The sequence below is a fragment of the Hemiscyllium ocellatum genome, chromosome 4, assembly GCF_020745735.1.
Source record: "Hemiscyllium ocellatum isolate sHemOce1 chromosome 4, sHemOce1.pat.X.cur, whole genome shotgun sequence".
Classification (NCBI taxonomy): domain Eukaryota; kingdom Metazoa; phylum Chordata; class Chondrichthyes; order Orectolobiformes; family Hemiscylliidae; genus Hemiscyllium; species Hemiscyllium ocellatum.
The window spans coordinates 87,434,724-87,458,523 of record NC_083404.1 but is presented as its reverse complement, the minus strand read 5'-3'; the positions used below and the strand labels follow the sequence as shown (position 1 = coordinate 87,458,523).

The window sequence follows — 23,800 nt, the reverse complement described above, 5'->3', positions numbered from 1 at the left end:
TGAGGGGCATGGATAGGGTAAATACAAATGGTCTGGTCTGGGGAAGTCCAGATCTATGCTGTCATAGGTTTAGGTTGAGAGGAGAAAGATTTAAAAGAGACTCAAAGGGCAACTTTTTCATGCAAATAGTGGTGCGTATATGGAATAAGCTGCCAGAGGCAGTGGTAGAGACTGGTAAAGTTACAACATTTAAAAGGCATCTGGATGGGTATATGAATAGGAAGGGTTTAGGTGGATATGGGCCAAGTGCTGGCAAATGGGAGTAGATAAATTTAGGTATCTGGTCGGCACAGATGAGTTGGACCGAAGGGTCCATCTCTATGACTCTAATAATGGAGTGTTTTCTATTTAAGAATCACATCGGCTTTCTGATGGAGGTTAGGTGCATTGCTAGTTTCTTCAAATGCCCAACGTGAGTAAAGTTGTACAAGTCAGTTCCTTATCTATAAACCATCAGAAAACTTCAATAGAAATTCTAATTTATAACTAATAGTAAATAGGTAAGTAAAGCCTATTTTTAAAAGAAATTATATAGTCATAGACATTCTGTAATGCATTTCAAAAACAAAGTAACATTGATCATAACAGCCTACCTGAATGTCGAATACGTTGCAAAGTCTGTTGGAAAAGAATCTCTGATGATGGCAGTAAAATAATGAAGTCAACCTTCCCAAAGCGCCCCAAATCTAGATTCTGCATTCCAGAGTCTGCTATTGCACAAACCTGAGATAACAACTTTCGGGCAATACTGAGCTGAGAAGGATGAATCTGAAACACTTCAGTAGGTGAATCTATAGAAGATAAAGAAAGCATATCCCATTAGTTCCACCAATGATTTGCAGTTACATTATTGAACTGATCATTCTCATGTTTCCTGCCACTGCTGCTTCTAGTCAGACCTGCTATCATGGTACATCACATCTGTCTAACTTGCACCATCTTCACACATCCACTTTGGCTCATATCTAAGCACTTGGGCATCCGTCGTCCAATTATGCCTTGGTCGACCCGTCTTATTCTTTTCCACTTTGCCTTCCAGAAGAGAACAAAGTAACATTTCATCTTCGATCAAATGTCCTAAATGCTGACACTTTCTTCCCTGGATGTCATGTTTCATAAGTTCTTTTTGCTCTTGCAATTACAAATTTCTCTTCATTTATGTTAAGTCTGTGTAGGAATTTTTAATCTTAACATCCATACTATTTTTACAGACTGTACTGTAAGCTTTTTTCTAGTTTCCGTGGGGTGGACTTTGCTGAGAGGTAAAGGATGACTGCGCATTCTACTACACTCGAAGCTAAAGGTCAGCTAGCAGTGTGTTGAGCAGAAATCCAGCTTCCCAAGAAATAGAAAGTCCATCCAAAAGACTTGTCAACCATGCAATTCCTGGCCAAAATTGAATTATTTGATCTCTGTCGAATTAACAGTAGAACCTCTACAAGCAGGAGGAAATGGGGTTCTTTCTAATTTCCTTCTTTCTGTTGAAAGTGTGATTAAACAATCTATTCACAAAAACAACTGGATTTTGATGCATTGCTACATGCAATATGAATGAAACAATATTAATTTATTTTACTTTTCACTGAGATCCCAGCTTGAATGTCACTTCATCATATTTAGGTTACAAATTTTAAAAAATATTGGTCAATGGCTTAAGCATCAGGTTCTTATTTAATTAAAGTGAAAACAACTGTTGGTTTGGGAGGGGTGCTGGCATTGTTGGAGATAGGGTGCAGATGTGAGATTAAAACAGAAATATAATTTATTTTCATTCATGGGACATGGGCATCCATTGGCTGGCCAATATTTATTACCCATCCGTAACTGCCCTTGAAAAGGTGGTGACAAGCTTAGACACTATCCTAAGGAATTCCTGCAGAGATGTTCTGAGGCTGAGATGACTGACCTCCAACAACAACAATCTTCCTTTGCGCTAAGTATAACTCTAACCAACAGAGAATTTGCCCTGTGATGCCCATTGATTCCAGTTTTGCCAGGGCTCCATGACGCTTCACTTGGTCTACCACAGCCTTGACATCACCTTCTCACCTCACCTCTGGAATTGAGCTCTTTTATCCATGTTTGAACCAAGGCTGCAAAGAGGGCAGGAGCTGAGTGGTCCTGCGGAACCCAACCTAGGCTTCAGTGAACAGGTTATTGCGGAGCAGGTGCTGCACGATAATGTTGATGACACCTTCCATCCCTTTACTGACGATCAAGAAGCAGCTGAGGCAGTAATTTGCTGCTTTAGATTTGTTCTGCCTTTTGTACGCAGGGTATGCTTGGGCAATTTTCCACATGGGCCACTGTTGTAAGTATACCAGAAGGGCTTGGCTGGGAGAATGGAAAGTTATGGAGCAAATGTCTTCAATACAATTGCTGGAATGTTGTCAGGATCCTCAGCCTTTGCAGATCCAGGGTCTCCGACCATTTTTTGATATCACATGAAACAAATCGAACTAGCGCACGTTGGCTCAGTGGTTAGCACTGCTGCCTCACAGCACCAGGGTCCTCAATTCGATTCCAAACTTGGGCGACTGTCTGTGTGGAGTTTGCACATTCTCCCTGTATCTGTGTGGATTTCCTCAGGTGCTCCAGTTTCCTCCCACAGTGCAAAGATGTGCAGGTCAGGTAAGTGGCCATGCTAAATTGCCCATTGTGCGAGGTGCATTAATCAGAGGGAAATGTGTCTGGGTGGGTTACTCTTCGGGGGTCAGTGTGGACTGGTTGGGCCAAAAGGCCTGCTTCCACACTGTAGGGAATCTAATCTAATCTAGTATCTGTAATCCTGGGGACCTCTGGAGGAGACTGAGATAGATCATCCACTTACCCATTCTGGCTGAGGATTGCTGCAAATGCTATAGCTTTATCCTTTACATTGATATCTTGGGCTCTTCCATCATTGAGGATGGGGATATTTGTGGAGTGTCCTCCTCCAGTGAGTTACTTAATTGTCCAGTACCATTCATGCCTGTGTGCGGCAGGACCACAGATCTTAGATCTGATCTGTTGGTTGTGGGATCACTTAGCTTTGTCTATCACTTGCTGCTAATGCTGTTTGGCATGCAAGTAGCCCTTTTTGGTAACTTCACCAGGTGGACATCTCAGTTTTGGGTATGCCTAGTAATGCTCCTAGCATGCCCTCCTCCACTCTCCATTAAATTAGGGTTGATCCCCTGGATTGATGGCAATGGAATTGAGTGGGGAATATGCCATGCCATGACATTGCTGATAATGCTGGAATACAATTCTGCTGCAGTTGATGACCCACAGAGTCTCATGGATGCCCAGCCTTGAATAGCTAGCTCTGTTCAAAGTCTGTCCCATTTAGCATGATGATAGTGCCACACAACACAACAGAGGTTATTCTCAACATGAAGGCAGGACTTTGTCTCCATATGCACTGTGCAGTGGTCACTCTAAGCAATACGGTCTTGGACAGACGCTTCTGCAACCAGCAGATTGGTAAGGATGAGTTCAAGGATGTTATTCCCTCTTCTTGGTTATCTCACCATCTGCCGCAGACCTAGTCTACAGCTATGTCCTTTAGGACCTGTCCAATGTGATCACCAACCTTCTTGCTAAGCCACTCTTAGTGGTAGACATTCAAATCCCCCAGGTAAAAACAATGACTGCAGATGCTGGAAACCAGATTCTGGATCAGTGGTGCTGGAAGAGCACAGCAGTTCAGGCAGCATCCAACGAGCAGCGAAATCGACATTTTGGGCAAAAGCCCTTCATCAGGAATAAAGGCAGTGAGCTGGAAGCATGGAGAGATAAGCTAGAGGAGGGCGGGGTTGGGAGAGAGTAGCATAGAATACAATGGGTGAGTGGGGGAGGAGATGAAGGTGATAGGTCAGGGAGAAGAGGGTGGAGTGGATAGGTGGAAAAGAAGATATCCATTGGATATCCATGGTGAAGATGAGGCGTTGTGAGCCGGGGAAACTGAAGTCTTGGAGGAGGTGGAGGACGTGGGTGATGTCTCAAACATATGTTGGGAGTTCCTGGACTGGGGGGAATAGGACAGTGTCGAGGTAGGTATAGATGAATCACTTCAGGAGATCTCCCACCCACAGCTTCCAACCTCATAGTCCGGGAACCCCGCACTGCCCGGTTCTACCTCCTTCCCAAGATCCACAAGCCTGACCACCCTGGCCTACCCATTGTCTCAGCATGCTCCTGCCCCATTGAACTCATCTCTACCTACCTCGACACTGTCCTATCCCCCCTAGTCCAGGAACTCCCAACATACGTTCGAGACACTACCCACGCCCTCCACCTCCTCCAAGACTTCCGTTTCCCTGGCCCACAACGCCTCATCTTCACCATGGATATCCAGTCCCTCTACACCTCCATCCGCCATGACCAGGGCCTCCAAGCCCTCCATTTTTACCTCTCCAGACGTCCCCAACAGTACCCTTCCACCGACACTCTCATTCGATTGGCCGAATTGGTCCTCACCCTTAACAATTTCTCCTTTGAATCCTCCCACTTCCTCCAGACCAAAGGGGTAGCCATGGGCACACGTATGGGCCCCAGCTATGCCTGTCTCTTTGTTGGTAGAACAGTTGATCTTCCGTAATTACACCGGCACCACTCCCCACCTCTTCCTCCGCTATATTAATGACTGCATTGGCGCCACCTCGTGCTCCCGCGAGGAGATTGAGCAATTCATCAACTTCACCAACACATTCCACCTTGACCTTAAATTTACCTGGACCATCTCTGACACCTCCCTCCCCTTCCTGGACCTCTCCATCTCCATTAATGATGACCGACTTGACACTGACATTTTTTACAAACCTACTGACTCCCACAGCTACCTGGATTACACCTCTTCCCATCCTATCTCTTGCAAAAAATGCCAACCTGTATTCCCAATTCCTCTGCCTCCGCCGTATCTGCTCCCAGGAGGACCAGTTCCACCACAGAACACACCAGATGGCCTCCTTCTTTAGAGACCGCAATTTCCCTTCCCACGTGGTTAAAGATGCCCTCCAACGCATCTCATCCACATCCCGCACCTCCACCCTCAGACCGCACCCCTCCAACCGTAACAAGGACAGAACGCCCCTGGTGCTCACCTTCCACTCTACCAACCTTTGCATAAACCAAATCATCTGCCGACATTTCCGCCATCTCCAAAAAGACCCCACCACCAGGGATATATTTCCCTCCCCACCCCTTTCCGCCTTCCACAAAGACCGTTCCCTCCGTGACTACCTGGTCAGGTCCACACCCCCCTACGACCCACCCCCCCCATCCTGGCACTTTCCCCTGCCACTGCAGGAACTGTAAAACCTGTGCCCATACCTCCTCCCTCACCTCTATCCAAGGCCCTAAAGGAGCCTTCCACATCCATCAAAGTTTTATCTGCACATCCACTAATATCATTTATTGTATCCGTTGCTCCCGATGCGGTCTCCTCTACATTGGGGAGATTGGGCGCCTCCTAGCAGAGCGCTTTAGGGAACATCTCTGAGATACCCGCACCAATCAACCACACCGCCCCGTGGCCCAACATTTCAACTCCCCCTCCCACTCTGCCGAGGACATGGAGGTCCTGGGCCTCCTTCACCGCCGCTCCCTCACCACCAGACACCTGGAGGAAGAATGCCTCATCTTCCGCCTCAGAACACTTCAACCCCAGGGCATCAATGTGGACTTCAACAGCTTCCTCATTTTCCCTTCCCCCACCTCATCCTAGTTTCAAACTTCCAGCTCAGCACTGCCACCATGACTTGTCCGGACTGGTCCAACCTGCCTATCTTCTTTTCCACCTATCCACTCCACCCTCTCCTCCCTGACCTATTACCTTCATCTCCTCCCCCACTCACCCATTGTACTCTATGCTACTCTATCCCCACCACACCCTCCTCTAGTTTATCTCTCCATGCTTCCAGCTCACTGCCTTTATTCCTGATGAAGGACTTTTGCCCGAAACGTCGATTTCGCTGCTCGTTGGATGCTGCCTGAACTGCTGTGCTCTTCCAACACCACTGATCCAGATTCAAATCCCCCATCCAGTCTTAGTTGAAGTGTACTAGCTTTCTGAGCATATCTATAGTTGGAACACCAAAAGATTGATTAATAGAACTCAATTAACCCAACATCTTCTCTAAATTTCTTTCCTGGGTGTATCCTATTCATTTGAATACTTAATACCCTTAAAGTTGTTTACACAGTTACCCATGTGCAGTATGCTAAAGGTGGCAACTTCTAAGCAGCCTACACAATACCTCCCGGGATTCAGTACAGCTGCATACTCTTTGACAGTGGTTTACACCAACTGATTCTTCTACTTGTCATACAGATCCCTCAAAAAGCATAAATTCAAAGGGTTAATTAATACTGTACAAAAAAATACCCCAATATAAGAGTAGAAGCACAAGTGTTAAAGCCACAACTTAGAACTTTCAGTCAAACATTTAGCAATGATTACTGCAGCGGAGAGCTAACAGACCATAGATTTTGATGTCTTACCAAAACACTGCATTGTTGTCATTGCTGCAGCTTCATCTGCTGGAATGTAGTCAGAAACATTTCCATTGAATGGAATAGCAACATTACTGTTTCGACTCTGCTGAAATTTATCTAGGAATTTGTCTAAGTTATCACCTGTGGAAGATAAAATATTGATTCTGAGTACGCATAAGCATAAACAAAACAGTTTTATAATATTTTAAAAATCCATTGAGAAAAGCTAAAAATGTATTGAAAGCTTCAAAGTATACCTGTTACATAGTAAAAACCTAATCAACATTTCAAATCAAGATGTATACCAAAGGATTCCTTGATTTGTCTAATTTCTAAAGCAGATCTTTAGAACACTCTTTATAACTGTGGCATTGTCTATATCGTCTCCCTTTAAACCCTCAGCCACAATTTTCTATATTAAATTCCATCTGCCTATTCTGATAGCCTCTCTTTGTCCTGTTGGCAGACCATTGGTGACATCCTCACTTTTTGCCACACATCCAAGTTTGGTATTGTAGTAAAATTTAACTTTGAATTCCAGTACACAAGTCATTTCAATACAGTCAGTTCTGTTATAATGCACATTTCTTCAACATGAATTGATTATAACACGACCATTATTTGTAGAATGTGACCTTTCCTTACCTGCATTGGCTATAACACAATTCCAGTCCCACTGGTTTAAACAGTGCTGCTACTATGCAATTTTTTTATCATGCAGGACTGAACAGTAATTGAGTTGTAACAGAACAGACTGTAATTTTAAAATGCAGTAGTTTGCTGTTATACCTCATCCCCCACCCCAGAACTAAAGCCAAAACACCCAAAGATTGCCCTATAATCTGTTAAAAAAATAGTGCAACCTAATCTTCAACAACTTCTAATGGTTAAATAAAATAAATGCCTGACACTCATTTTAAAATCAACAAGTAACAATTTATTTATCTAACTCTAACAGTGAACAAATCAACTGAATTATTAGCATACCGAATAAATCCCTTCTAACTGCCAACTATTTTCAAATAAAGCAAGATTCTAATGGTATGCCGTTCCAATAAATAAAAGTCCCACTTATACAAAAACAAATTTAGTCTCTTGAAATTACAGCCAGATTATGTGTCTTCCAGAATGTTGTGTGCCTTCTTTCATTGAGTCTTGTGTCAGGAACAAGTTTCCTCCAATTCTTCATCATTGGAATTGTTATTATTTAGATGATGCATTCTTCAATACAAAAATGACTATGAGAGCCAATTCTCTCTCTCGTGAACTGAGAGATGTTAGGTCTGGCAGATGGCAGTTCACTCTGGGGTCTCTGTCCTACTGTTCCTTTCTTTTATACCCATGATGACATAACAATATCTCTTACATGGAATTGGTTCTATGTTGTCAAAACCATCAGATTTAAATTAAATGGTTTTTTTGGTATCTAAGTGCCGAGTTCAAACTATTGGCTAAATTCAACACCTGTTGTCTTGGTAAAAACTGCTGCCTGGCGTGCTAACTGTATGGTCTTTCAATACAAATGTTTTCATTCAGGCTCCCTATGTACTGGCAAACTCAAGCTGTTGCTCACAGACAAGAAAGACTTCACAGATATTTGTTGAAAGGGAACCCACTTCGAAGTTCTTTCTTCAGATGCGTGTCTGTTCTTGATTTCTTTACAGCAAACCTTCTTCAGAGGAGAGGAGATTGAGAGGGGATATGATTGAAATGAATAATATTATGAGGGGCATAGATAGGGCTGGCAGGAAGATACATTTCGTCTTAGTGGAGGGATCGATGACCTGGGGACATAGATTTAAGGTAAGGGGAAGAAATGCTTTTTCACCAGAAGCATTGTGGGAATCTGGATCTTGTGAGGATAGCAGATGCAAAAATTGTCATAACATTTAAGTAGTACTTAGATGTGCACTTGCGATACCAAGGCATACAAGACGTCAGACTAAATATGCTGGAATATGGGATTAAAACAGTTAGCGTTTTGAACCGATGTGAACAGGATGGACTGTTTATCATGCTGTAGATCTTTATGACTTTAAAAACTCTATAAATTTGATGTTAGCTTCTTTAGATAACATTTTTCATAATACCGTTAAACTGCTAACAAAGCTTACTACTTTTTTAAGACATAATTTCCTTAAACTCTCTTATTGGCATTGAACTATGTAGGAATTCTGTGTTCTTGTCCTAACTATTCAGAGGCTAGCTCAACTGCACTGTTGCTCTTCTAGGAGTTTTCTCCCTGAAAAGGAACATAGGAGCAGAGGTAGGCACTCTGCCTATCAAGCCTAACCTGGAATTTAAAATGATCATTGCCAATCAAGCATTTTAATGTCTTTTATCTACTTTATCCTCATAGCCTGTATGACACTGGCCATCAGAAATCCTGAAATTTCTACCTTTAACATACCCAAAGATTGAGTTTCCACGACCCTCTGTGGTAAGAAATTCCAAAGATTGACAAGCCTCTGAGCAAAAATATTTCTTGTCATCGTGGATCTAAATGGTACTCCCCTTAGTTTTAACTGTGTATCCTGGTTCGAGAGTCCCCAAGCAGTAGAAACATCTTACTTGTCTATCACTTTACATATTTTGGAAGTTTCAATGAGATTATCTCTTGGTCTTCAAAATTGTAGAGAATAAAAGCTCAGTTTGCCCAGTCTTTTTACCTTGTCTTTCTTCACAGGACAGTCCTACCAGCCTGGGAACAAGTCTGGTGAACTTTCCTTCCACTTCAGTAACATCTTTCCTGAGATAAAGATCAAAACTACACACAGTTTTCTAGGTGAAGTCAAACAAAGCTCTTATACAATTGAAGCAAAACTTCACTACTCCTGTACTCAAATCTTTTTGTGACAAAGGCTACCATTCCATTAGCCTTGCTAATAGCTTGCTGCACCTGCACATTAGCATTCAGTGAGTTATCGACAAGACCAACTTCCCTTGTACATCAACAATTTCTAAGCTCTTACCATTTAAAGAAGTACTCTGTACATTTCTTCCTTCTACCAAGTTTGATAACTATTACCTATACTGTCTGTTCCTGCTCTGGTTTACAATAGAAGAATCCCTGCAGTGCACAAAGAGGTCATTCAGCCCATTGAGTCTGCACTGACCCTCGGTACAGCATCCCACCCAGACCTAGTCCCTTTGCCCTATCCCCGTAACCCCTCATTTACCATGGCTTATCCACGTAGCCCACACATCCCTAGTAAGTACAGACAATTTATCATCAATGCACCTAACCTGCACTTTTTATGTTAATATGTTCTAAGTTCATATTTTTCTGCATTATATTCCATCTGACATGTTCTTGCCCATTCAATAAGCCTGTCCAAATCCTCCTGAAGTTGCTTTACATCTTCCTCACAACATAAGCCCCCACTTGGCATTGTAGTATCTGCAAATTTGGAAATATTATATTTGGTCCCTCAAATCCAAATCAATGATATGGGTTGTGAATAGCTGGCATTCAAGTACTGTTCCTTGTGGTACTCCATGAGTCACAACTCGCAAAGGTAAGAATGATCCATTTATTCCTACTCCATTTTCTGTCTGTTAGGCAATAATTAATCTATGCAAATATGTTATCTTGTATGCTACGTGCTTTAAATTTTTTAAAGCCAGTCTTCTCTGTGTAACTTTATTAAAAGCCTTCTAAAAATCTACATATAATGCATCATTCAGCTCTCCTTTATCAATTTTATTAGAAACACCTTCAAAAAACTCCATAAGTTTGTCAAACACAATTTTCCATTTGTAAATTCATGCTGACCATGCCCAATCAGATCAGTGTTATCCAAATTCTTTATAATGGATTCTAGCATACTAATTCCTACTAATAACGTAAACCTAATAGGTCTGCAGTTCTCTGTAGCTTCTTTCTTAAACTGTTATGAAATAACTCCTCAGAAGTCGGTATCCCGTCACCAAGTCACCCTTTCTTTAACATGCAGAATCCTTGAAATTGATCCAGAACCCTCCAAGCCAGGTCTCAGAGTGAACAGGATTTATGACACTCCTGTTCCTGACAGCCAGGACTCCCTGATTGATCCTGTTAATCTAGTTCAATCAAGGAACTCATATTCTATAAGCTGACCTCGTTACAATCACTACATGTGGGTAACATCTGCACAAATTATTCAAGAATCTGTAAAATTTTAGAAGATGAACCACCAATGCAACAATTATCTTGATAGCCACTTCTTCAACACTTTGGGATGCACTGCATCAGTTTCTGGGAATTTATTAATTTTCAGTTAAATTTTCAATTTATTACATTCTCCAGTGTAATCTTCTTACTAATACTAATTTCCTTCAACTCCTCATTTTCCCAGCAACTTGGATCCCTATTTCTAGGAAATTTCTTGCATCTTCCTCTGTGAAAGCAGATACAAATTAATCATGTAGCGTCTGCCATTTCTCTACTCCCTTTTATAAATTCTCCTCCAACTACCTGTAATGGTCTCACATTTGTTTTAGCCAAAAGTATCCTTTCAATATGCATACTTAAAGTCTACTTTTATATAAATTTTTTCATCATTGCATTCATATTCTATTCTTCCATTTCTCATCAGGTTCTTGGTCCTCCTTTGCTGAATGACCTGCTTCTATCTAAAAAGAAACTGGCACATTCCCTGACCCTCTGAATGGATCTCTCTTTGTAAACGCAAACTGTTTCTGCCTCTGTCACCAAAGGACACCTATTGATAAGCAACAACTCAACTTCCTTAAAAAAAGGAAAAGACCTTGGATGCTTAAATGAACACAGACAATGCTAGAGAAAGTCAGCAGTTCTAGCAGTATCTCTGGAGAGATAAACAGGGTTAATATTTCAAGTCTGATGTGACTCCTCTTCAGAAAGGGAGAGTTTGAGCAGAATCGCACTCCTTGGAGTTTAGGAGAATGAGAGAAGACCTTATGGAAATAAGATTATCACACGACTTGAAAGGGCAGATGTGGAGAGGTTGTTTGTCTTGTGTGAGAGTCTAGGACTGGAGGGCATAATCTTAGGAATAAGGGGTCACTGATTTAAGACAGTGATGATGAGGATTTTTGTCTGTCAGAGATAATGAATCTGTGTAATTGTTTATAGAAAAAGGCTATCAAAACTAGGTCATTTTAATTTATTCTAGGCTGGGATGACAGATTTCTAAGATGTAGGGGAATCAAAGTGTATGAGGAAAAAGTGGAATTAAGGATTGTCAGAATTAGCCGTAATCCCATTGAAAGGCAGAATAATCTGATGAGACAAAAGGGCTAATTCAGCGCCGATATCTTATGGTCTAACTGTCAAACCAGTCAAGAAGTCTCTCATGAATTCAAAACATTCAAAACCTTTGAAAATGTGTTTGTGTGGATGAGAGTGCTCGCCTCAATTGAATGTAGTCTGCAATACAGAACCTTAGGTGCAGCAACATAGTTTTAACATTTTTAACTGTGGATCTATACTGTACATGGACTAGAATGGTTCAAGAAGGCAGCTCACCACCACCTGCTCAAGGACTACTAGGGATTGACAATAAATGTTCGTCCCGCCAGTGACACTGATACCCTATGAAATACAGGAAGTTTACGATCTCATCAAAAACTGCTCAGCAAGTTTATCAGTGTTGGTTAAGCAGCTTGCCTGACTAGTGAAAGGAATTCTGGCAGCCTAAATCATTTGTTAAATTCTAGTGGTGTAGGCAAGGGAGAAAGGAAAAACAAGATCAAACTGATCAAGTAATGCTTTCCAGAGGGGCGCGTGGGATCCAGAGGAGTATTCCGCAGCATTCTTTAGATTTAAAAAAAAATTCCTTTCAATGGCAACCATTGCTTCGGGCATAGTGGCCACTACAGAGGAGATAACATTTTAGTTAAGTTGACTCTGAAATAGGTCAACACCAAAGTACCAGACAGCTGAATGCAAATCTGCAGCCTGCTTTATAGCACCCTGAATTTTCTTTTTCATGGATTTTTTAAATGACTGAAATCAAAACAATCAAAACTATCAACAATAACATTATGAAATAATAGAAAGGGCCATGAAACACCAAATGCTGAGTGAGAGCAGTTTTTGCAGTCACATAATTGGCATGAAATTCCTGACACAGGTCTAACTACTGGACAATGGTATATAAAGAACATGTATGAGAATGAAATGTCACGAGTATAGCATTGGATTGGTAATCCAGAGATGTTGGATTTAAGTACTACAACTGAATTCAATGGCTCATAACTGCGATCTCTTTGTACTGACACGTAGCTTAAAACAAATGCAGTCTCAATTTTGGGTGCTAACACTCTGCATCTCTATAACACCTGAAAAACATAAAATGCTGTCAGACGATTTAGAAAAAATGTTCACAGGCAAACTAAGTATCAGACCCTTTACAAATGTAAGTGAGGGGCTCAGTGCTTGTGTGAGATGGCATTGTCAAAACTGGTCTCAATTCTTCCTCATTAATTATCCCATAAACTCAAAACCAAACAAAATGACTGAAATCTTGGGCAATTTGGTAAAACTTCCTTAGTCTGGAGGAATTTACTGAAATCTTTATACATCCTGAAACTATAAAGAAATGTAAGTAATATACATCTGACTGAAACACTTACCATGGGGAGAAGTTTTGAAATATGATGCCAAAATACTGACTTTTCCAGTAATCAGTTCATAACTGATTTCCTTAAGGAATTCATTTGTAGTAAGCATGCTTTCTGCCAGCATTCTGGATTGATAATGACCTGATGAAAACAAACACGTCTTTGAAGTGATTTATTTATTGCTATAACTGTGCTGTACATCTGTATGACTCTATGAATATAACACTGCACACAATTCTTTACTGTTCAAATCAGTAACTCACTGTTTTTAAAATTATGAGTAAACTCACTACTGGCTCAGACTTTCAACTGGAAGACTTAATAAGACAAATTGAACAAGTTGTAAGAAAAATTGTTTGAACTTCTGCCAAAAACAATTATCAGTGTGACAATGATAGCTGGAAGGCAGAATAGTGCTTTGGAGAACATGCTGAGGACATTTTGAAGCAGATAGATTAGGAACAGCAGAAATTTACAATGAAATGGTGCATTCACGGGAGTAGTCTCATGCAACTTACCTAGTAAAGGTTGTAGAAAATCACAGAAACTGAAGGAATGAAGGATTGATCGTCACATATATCTTGAAGATACAGTGAAAGGTATTTTGTCGCCACATCTGGCACCATTTTGAGTTACAATGATGTTGAAAGGAATTAATTAATTGAAGACTTTATCTTCTGTTAAATTGGGTTCTCAACCAGAGCTTCAGGGCTTATGCGAGGTGTCTGCTAAGAGTTCCGGTCCTCAAGCAGTCCTGCATTGGGAACACTAACTGATAATCCAGGAGAATTCAGCTCTGCTGCTGCTGCTACCTCACTGACACTGCCAAGAGTCCAGGCTCTGGGCTTACCACTGCCAGGAGTTCCCAGTTCAGGCACAGCCATCACCGGGGAGGTCCCTGCTTTGGGCACTGCTGTTGCTAAAAGCTTCACTCCTGGCAGCACCAATGCTACATGGTGTCCCAATCCACACCACTTATGCTGTAGCCACTGCCCCTCTGACACCACTGCAGCCTCAAAATGAAGACGAAAGGAAGAAGAAAAAGAAAAAAAGACAAGAAATGCACAGAAAAGACGATACTGCCTGCCTGGAGCAGATGGGCTCCAACAAGCCTGAAACTATACCGTTCTAGTGCCATCCTGGATTTGGAGCATAAAAGTCTCATGCAAGTATGTCCTTGCTAATTTCTTTATGCTCCTTAGGTCTCCCATCAGAATTCCTTCAAGAGTTCTGCAGAACCTCCAAAAAAAATTCAGGATGAGGATATTTCAGTTTACTTATTGTACATTTGAACTATTTGATTTTTAGGAAGATCTCGTTAATGGTAGAATTCTCTGTGTTTTATTTGTGTGTTACTTGCAATCCAGCATGTAATGATGAAAACCTAAGGATAATTTTACATGTCTCTCATGTTACCACAGAACCACATTTATGGCGCACATAGTAACTCTCCAATCAGTGTCATTCCCTGCTCCAGCAACAGTCATAAAAACTATAACCCTAACCAAATATGCTTACTGGCAGAACAATGGCACCAGAAACTGACAATAGATAGTATGTTCTGCACCGGCTGAGATTAAGCAAAAAAGATTTGATGGAGAAAACCTACAAACAACTTGTTCAAATAGCCCACCATATCTTAAACCAATCAGACAGCTTATTAGCTCTTGGCAGGCGTTCTTTTGGAATAGTAAGTCCCACCAGCTTGAAGCTGCCACCGGTGTCACTGAACTCAACAGTGCCATAGCCGAGGCTGCAGCTCCTGCGTGGACATCAGCCCTCCAGATGAAGGATCAACATCAAGGAATAAATGGGTTGTTTGCGGATGCAGGGGGGATGAGGTTTCTCATATGAGGTGAGGGGACAAGTGCCAGAAGTGAGGATCTCAGGGCTCCTGCCTTATTCTAGATCCTGTCCTTCCACAAGTTAGTGCAGATTGAGGCCCCACTCCCGCCAATCTCCCAAACTTAAACCTTGCCCAATCAGATAGGTGGGCACACCCAACACTGAGAAAATTGTTACTAATTGACCACTTAAAAGCCTTAATTGATAGCAGGGCAGAAGGTGAACCATTCAACCTTTTGCTCTGAAAATGTCTGGAGATTGGATGAGGAATGGGCATCACCTCAGTGCCAACCAGCATGATTATTTGCGCTTCCAAATACCTTCCCTGAAAGTTCTCAGGAGTGCAAACTGTTACCCTTAATGATTAAAGAATTAAGTCATAGTAGTGAGCATTAGACAATATAAGCATTGATTTACAAAATTCTACGATCTGCAGGAAGCACTGCCCATAAGCCAGTTATATAAGAAAAAAATCACAGGCACTTTCTCCATAGTCAATGTTGCTATAGCTCCAGAAGGGGACAACTGGTGCTGAGTTTAACCTAACAGTCACTACGCAAAGGGCAATGTTGAAAAGGCAGGGTCTTCATAATGTCCTCAGATGGTACAGGAATTTAATTGTCACTGTTAGCATTATGCTGCACTGCAATTTAGCTGTCCAAGTATAGTGTAAGTGTCAATTAACTTCTTCACGCAAAGAGTGGTGCAGATATGGAATGGGCTGCCAGAGAAAGTGGTTGATGCAGGTACAATAGCAACATTTTAAAATAATTTGGACAGGTACACGGATGGGAAGGGTTTAGAGGGATGTGGACCAAATGCAGGTAGTTGGAACTAGCTGAGTGGGCACAATGGCCAACATGGACCCGTTTGGGTTGAAAGGACTGTTTCTCTGCTGTATTACTGTTTGACTCTATGACAGCCAACTGAACTAACTAATCCCTGTAAGGCTGGTCATAGTTTTGCCACTCTAATGAGCACCATTAACATCATTCAAGCTGAAGTTCTTTCTCAGTCATTCAAAATAACAAATGGAAAATTATGGTGAATATTTTTCCTGCAGAAGCACAGTAAAAACACTGCAGCCACAGAGATAAGCACTGGTCTTGCGCCTCTATAGTGAAAGTAATGGACTAAGTGCCTCACAGAATAGAACTACCAAACGTCCCACAGGGGGAGCCTTGCACCAACCACTGCAAACTGAGAACATTATACTAAATGTTATATGGGGTAAATATTGAAGAGTACCACTTCACAGGAGGTTACCACACTGGGAGCTGTGAATGGAGAACTGCACAGAGGATGCATTACTCTAGGAGCCCAGGGGAGGGAGCATTACACTTGGAACAAACCATGGTAAATCTGATCCAATGGAATTAGGATTAGGTACAATTCTCTATTTAGCCCACTCTCCAGTACCTTTTCCAGTTAACACACCGAATGCCTCAATATGAGCTGCCTGGGGAATGGTACTAACTTAAAGGTGACATGCATATTTACAGCCTATTCTGCTCAGTCATGTGCAAAGCATGAGTCTGCATTTATTTTTCTCTTGTTTTGAAAAGCATTGTGCTCACCATGGTGAGGGATGCTGCCAGAGAATGGAACAACCAGGTATCACCCCCAACAATATGTTTCAGCAGCATCAACATCAAAACAACAACCCCTTCTGCACAATTCGTTTCATAAGCCTCTTGCAGTAGAATCATTTAATTAGTACCAAATGAGAAACAAGTCTTTAGGGCCATTGTGATGTCTACCTTTGGGCTTGAAGGTGTGGGTTCAAGTCCCACCAACTCCAGATGTATGTCACAACATGTCTAAACAGGTTCTTATCAACATTGGGGCAGCATGGTGGCTCAGTGGCTGGCACTGCTGCCTCCAGTGCCAGGAACAAGGATTCGATTGCACCCTTGGGCAAATGTCTGTGTGGAGTTCGCAAATTTTCCTTGTGTCTGCATGGGTTTCCTCCCACAGTCCAAAGATGTGCAGGTTAGATGGATTAGCCATGGGAAATGCAAGGTACAGGGATAGGGTAGATGGTTGGACTTGGGTGGGATCCTTTGGAAAAATGGTGTGGACTCTATGGACCAAATGACCTGCTTCCACACTGTAAGGATTTGATAATAATCTGATTTGGAATCTGACTGAGAATGTCGAATTGCCTTTTGTATAGGACTCTCCGAAAATCAGGTGGGGGTTGCTGAGATCAAAGACTAGAATCTAAGTCCCACTGTAGCATCCAGGTGGCAGGAGAAAAAGGACAATAATAAATGTAAATATCAATCAGAAGGTGATGCAAGTCATGCAAAGACTATCTCATCCACCCTTACTCCCAGAAATGTATTTAAAGTTTGTGTGTTATAGCTCATGACAACTTTACCCATGACTGTAAAACAAAATAGGCAAAGGAACAATAAAGAATAAATAGGCCCGTGAAAAGAGAAGGCAATAGCTGTATTATCTACAGAAACTACTGAGGAAGGAGACAGAAAAAGAAAACTTAAGTATAGAAAATTGAGTGATTAAATAAATAGTACAAATATAAAGGAAAGAACTTGTGTTCCTTGATGCGTGGATGCCACAAAGTGCTTAAAAGCCAAAGAATTGCTTCCAAAGCATAGTTATTCTTGAAATAAGAGCTATCATAGAAACTAATTTGCATAGAGCAAGCCAACACAAGCAACAACTAAATGCACAACCAATTGGCCTGATTAGTGGCTCTGGCTTTAGAGACAGATATAGCTCAGAACACAAATTTGTAACCAAAATGAGTCTCAGATAAAAAAGACTGCAACAGAGGTGACAGACCCATATAAACAACTGAGTTTCTTAACAACAAAACTAGGACACACCACACAACACTAGCTATTTAAGAGGTGGGAAAACATGATATCCCAATATCTGTGGACTTTGAGTCTAATTAGCGGTTTCAGTGGTTGAGTGATGTGATTTGGATCTCAATTCATTCCGCAAAATCTATCATGATAGATTTTATTCCTTACTATATTTGGGGTAGACTCAATTCCCAGGCACAGCAGGAGGAAATGGAGACAGAAACCGAGCTTGACATAACTGATAAAACACAAGAATATGTTCCTATTGGTTTTTCTCATGAGGTATACAAGCAAAGAGGTATCTCAAGCAGCTGTTTAGGGGTTTATTGAGACCCTCCAAAGACTAGAAAGCCTGCATGTGTCTTGGAAGAAGTTCAAAAACCAAGATGGATATAAATAGGTAGCCCACACATTGCCCACAAGGATCACCAAATCTCACTGCCTTTACAAGAGGCCTAGAGCCTGATAGCCTGGAGTATAGCTACAAGACTTAGACCTACATCGCAGGGAATCAAGGAATTATGGGGAGCTGGCAGGAAGCTTGAGTTTAAGGCCAAGACCAGCCATGAACATATTGAACGATGATGCAGGATTGCACCTCATATCTCTCACTCCTATCTCGTTTTCTTATGTTGCCCCTTTCAGAGGGATGTCCAGGCATTGGAGGACATTTGTCAAGAGTGTGGTGCTGGAAAAGCACAGCAGATCAGGCAGCATCCGAGGAGCAGGAGAATCAACATTTTAGATAAGGACCCTTCATCAAGCATGAGGCTTGAGAGTCGAGGTGGAGGAAAGATAAATAGAATGGAGGTGGGGCTGGGGGCAATGTAGCTGAGAGTGTGATAGGTAGACCAGAGGTGGTGATAATAGTGATAAGTCGGAGAGGAGGGTGCAGCAGATAGGTGGGAAGGAAGATGGACAGTGCTGAGTTGGAAGGTTGGTACTGGGATAAGGTCGGGGGAGGGGAAATGAGGAAACTGGTGAAATCCACATTGATGCCATGTAATTGGAGGGTCCCAAGGCAGAAGATGAGGCAGTCTTCCTCCAGGCATTGGGTGGTGAGGGTGTGGCAATGGAGGAGGCCCAGGACCTACATGTTCTTGGCAGAGAGGGAGGGGGAATTGAAGTGTTCAGCCACAAGGCAATGGAGTTAGTTGGAGAGGGTGTCCCGGAGATGTTCTCTGAAGAGCTCTGCAAGTAGGCATCCTGTCTCCCCAATGTGGAGGAGACCACATTGGGAGCAATCCACCTCACCTTCGGCCTTGGGACCCTCCAACTACACGACATAAATGTGGATTTCACCAGTTTCCTCATTTCCCCTACCCCTAACTTCTCCCAGTTCCAACCTTTCAACTTGGCACCGCCCTCAGTAAGTGTCCCACCTGTCCATCATCCTTCCCACCTATCCGCTCCACCCTCCTTTCCGACCTATCACCATTACTCCCACATCTGTCTACCTATCACACTCTCAGCTACCTTCACCCCAGCCCCACCTCCCTCCCATTTATCTCTCCACCACCTCGGCTTACAGTCTCATTCCTGAAGGGTCCTTGCCTGAAACGTCGATTCTCCTGCTCCTTGGATGCTGCCTGACCTGCTGTGCTCTTCCAGCACCCCACTCTCGACTCTGATCTCCAGCATCTGCAGTCTTCACTTTCACATATGAGAACAGTTGACTGAGCCAGGAAATCAATGAAACGCTTTATGTGTAAAGACACATCTCCTGTATGTGGGATCTGTTGAATAATCTGCACACGAGCCAAGAGAAAAGCTAACCTAACTCTTTCATCAGCCTCATACTGAACTCACTATCTGAGGAATGATATTGGACAAACAAGCCCTATGTCAAATGTATAGGCAGCAGCTAGAGATCTTAAATAGTGTACAATGGCAGTCGTTTTTGATAATATATAACCAAGTTTTATAAATCAGACAATTGACACTTTTGATAAATGGCTGGCTAGATAATAAATTAAATATCTTTCATATAAACTAAAAATATTTTCAAAACTTAACATTTTAATCACAAAGTGTCATTTCAGGCCAAGTATTTTATTAAGAAAACTATTAACTGTTGTTACTACCTTTTGCTGCAGTTTGTGTTTAATTAGTAGTGAATACATAATAAATGTAAAATTCTACATACCTAAAACCACCACACAGAATTCAATTCCTCTCAGCTTTGATGTACAAATGACTACCACATAGTTAGGTACTTTCTGGTGTAGATGGACATCACCAAAAGTCCTTAAGGTCTCTGAAATTCCTTCTGCCAGGGAGTTTTGAGTAAAAACAACTTGCACCAAGTCACGTGAAACACTGGCAGCAAGTCGAGCGAGCCAGGGTAATTGTCCTGGAGACACGGTGGAAGAAGGGCCTCCCATTTGTAGAGATCGATCTTTAAGGCTCGAGTCCTGTATTGCTTTTAACATAATCTGTTCAAACTCTTCCCTTAAAGGCATCTGGTCTGGACCTGAAATAAGCAAACATACTCCCATTATTAAAGTTTCAAATAAACAAATGTAGCTAGATAACTGCAGTTCAGGCCAATGCCTTAACTTCTGATGTGTTTTGCCTTATGGTATCTACAAAGGAGACAAGATGTTAAAATGTTCCATTGCCTTGCTGAACACATAGTGTGCACCTTCCTCTGCTTCAAATATCTCATCAATTTCATCTTCCAGGATACTTTACATTTAGAAATGTAATGTAAAGTGCATTATTTACATATATTTTAATATTTATTTTAGAGTTTGGATTTTGAACTAGTGGCATGCAGGTTATGGTCTATGCATACGAGGCGTTTTAATGATTAACTTGACAATATTTCTGGAACTATGATTTTTTTAAACCAGCATGCAAGAGAGTCCCTAGGTAATAACTGGAATTTGCTTGTACTGAGAGTTTTACGGAGAAAAAAAAACTGCAGATGCTAGAATCTAAAGTAGACAGGCAGGAGGATAGAAGAACACAGCAAGCCAGGCAGCATCAGAAGGTGGAGAAGTCAATTTTTCGGGTGTGCCTTTTCTTCAGGATTGGAGGGGGTGCAGGGAGAGCTGCAGATTAAGGAGGTGATGGGGGCAGGGTAATGAAGTGGGAATTGGTGAAGATAGGTAGAGGGTACAACTTGGTTGGTCAGTGAGAGGAATGTATCCAATTGGTGGCAGGGAGGAGTGCAAGGAAGGGGGAAGGGCTAGGAAGAGAGTCAGGGGATGGAAAGAGAGGTTATTTGAAATTGGAGGACTCAATGTTGAGCCCTCCGGGCTTTAGGCTGCCCAGGCAGAAGATGAGGTGTTGTTCCTCCAATACAAGTAGACACGGTAGATGTTTGTTTTAGTTTTGCTTAAGTGATAAATTTATAAATTGGAATGCTTTTGGTTTCAGTTCACAGAAATCTTGGTTAAATTAGATGTGTGAATCAGTTTTTTTCTGAAGTTGAGAAAAGTTAGGAAATAGATTATCCCAGTGATAGTTGAAAGCTCCAGACTAGAAATGATTGGTTAGAACCCCGAAGGAGTTATTTAAAGCTGAGCTACTCTCAGTTCTCTAACCAATTAAGAATAAAGATTTTCAAAAGCTCAAGAAAAAGTTAAATCAAACTGATAAAGGTGTTAGATAAGGTAATTAATTATCTTTGGTGTTTGAGTACTGAAAAGAGATGTATTGGGATAGAATGTATTTTTACCATGTGTTTCAAAATCTTTCAGATATTGTTTTATGTAAACAGTTTGGTTTATTTTACATTACCTCCATTTTTTGCATAATAAACTTATGTTTTATTGTTAAAACCAAATCTGCAGAATTGTGTGTTTGTGTTTCAGTGCAAGACTAACTCATTAAATTTTTAAAAATCTATCTATTGGGATCTGAACTGTCCAACAATATCATCAGTAGGGGTCATAACAGAAGAGATAGGTAAAATAGTAGGAACAAAATAGAATAGAATAAAGAAAAGGGATAGCTCCAATAATAAAGGACAGGATGAAGACAGTAGAGAGAAAGGATCTCAGCTCAAAAAAATCAAGAAGTAGAATCCGTTTGGGTGAAGTTTACAAATGAACGATAGCAGCAGTGGTGAGTTATAAACTTCTTAAGAGTAGATGCAGTTTCGGGCAATCATACATCAAACAATTAGAGGTACTTTGCTCTCCAGATAAACTGCAAAAACAAAATTCGCAATATTACTATGATGGACAAGTTCATAAGTGTATACAAGATAGTTTTCTTGACTAATATCTCGAGGAACCAATGAGGGAACAAATTATTTTGGATGTAGCCTTGTGCAATAAAAATGGTTACAATTAATAAACTTTTGGAAAAAGGACTGCGAGAGAGAATGATTGCAACATGAGTGAGTGTTACATTGAGTTTTGAAGTGATTTAGTGAAGCCTCAAACTACTTCATTAAATCTAAAGAAAGTATATTATGTAGATGTAAAGTGGGGAGTTGTTTAGACAAATTGGGAAAATATACAGTGTGCTTTGATTCAGTCAGCAGCACACTTGTTTCTAACTGAAGAGAATTTGAGTCTAAGCCCCAATCTAGAAATTTGACTGTAAAAGTCATAGCAGCACTCCAATATAGGAGAAAGTGAGGACTGCAGATGCTGGAGATCAGAGCTGAAAATGTGTTGCTGGGAAAGCGCAGCAGGTCAGGCAGCATCCAAGGAGCAAGAGAATCGATGTTTCGGGCATGAGCCCTTCTTCAGGAATGAGGAAAGTGTGCCAAGCAGGCTAAGGTAAAAGGTAGGGAGGAGGGACTTAGGGGAGGGGCGTTGGAAATGCGATAGGTGGAAGGAGGTTAAGGTGAGGGTGATAAGGTGAGAGCACTCCAATATAGTATAAGAGTTCATTCCTTCTTAAATTAGAATGTCACATCTATCACATGTGCAAAGACAGTAAAGCTATTGAATGCTTCTGTCAGTCTCCCACTGCAACTTCAGTCAAATCCCCTCTCACTGACCCGACAAAGTGCAGTAGGATCAAGAGTGGAAAGCACCAGGTCAATTCTCGATAATAATCATTCACACTTCAGAACCATTTTTTTCAGCAATAAATATTTTCCAACCTCACTGGAAAGTAAAAGAAAAAGAAAAAGAATGAGTATAACCTTAAATCTCTTTAAAAGAAAACTGAAATCTTACCCAGATGAATCAGATATTGTATTGTCAACAGGATCATGTTTTCCACAGTTAGGGTCTGGCTGTTGGAGATACCTAGCTGTTCCAGTTCAACTGAAGTCAGTTGTGGAAACTTGTAACAATTCACAAGTAGACGACTCACTACAATATCACCAACATTGCCATAAAAATATGGTAAAGTGCCATAACCTGCAAAACACCAGAAATATGTTATTGTTTCCTTAACATCCAATATCAAATCCAATTGTCTAGATTTGGGTAGATCACAAATATATTTGCTCTGGTTCAAGGGCGATCACTCAACTTTTAAAATGAAACTCAAACTTTCAGTTGTTAACTGAAAGAACTCTATTACAAAGCTTCATGTTTAAGTAAAATACTAAATAAAGCAAGTACTATTAATTTAGTGTTAAATACATTTTATAAATGCTTAGATGTTACATCAAAACTCTCAATAGACTATTCCCATTGTTTTCCATTTTACCATAAAAATTCCCATATAATTTCCAAGATCTTGAAGGGCTTTCAGTTCTCCTCCTGGGGCCAAACCAAACAGAGTGCCACAGCTCTCATCAAGTCACTTGATTTTTCCCAGTTTCACAGCTCAGTATTTAAATTTCAAGAGGGATCTGCCAAGGTTTTTCTTGAGCATTATCAGTCAGATTTTATCATTTTAATTCCTGTTAAAACTGTAGTTTTCATTCTTAAATGGGGTCCACTTAACAATTTCCACTTAATAATTCAAGATCAGGAACATCCCTGGTTCTTGATGGCCTCTAATTTCTTTGTTCTAGCTGCCTTCAAATATTGCTTGTGGCAGCTTTACCTCTTTCTGCCCGTGTTTGTTAGAAAACATGCACGTAAATCCAAACACAAAAGCAACCTCCATGTATAGCCTATCTCCATAACAATGCG

At 41.2% G+C, this 23,800-nt stretch overlaps 1 protein-coding gene across 1 annotated transcript in view; it reads right to left on the bottom strand.

Moving 5' to 3' along the window:
* greb1l (GREB1 like retinoic acid receptor coactivator) overlaps positions 1–23,800 on the bottom strand; it is a 135,827-nt gene that overhangs the window by 64,420 nt on the left and 47,607 nt on the right. The window contains exons 10-14 of the mRNA XM_060824035.1: positions 22,889–23,074; positions 19,891–20,217; positions 13,075–13,203; positions 6,484–6,618; positions 594–791 (exon numbers count right to left, since the gene is read on the bottom strand). Of these exons, the coding sequence (XP_060680018.1) occupies positions 594–791; positions 6,484–6,618; positions 13,075–13,203; positions 19,891–20,217; positions 22,889–23,074 (975 nt within the window). The remainder of the gene's footprint in view (positions 1–593; positions 792–6,483; positions 6,619–13,074; positions 13,204–19,890; positions 20,218–22,888; positions 23,075–23,800) is intronic.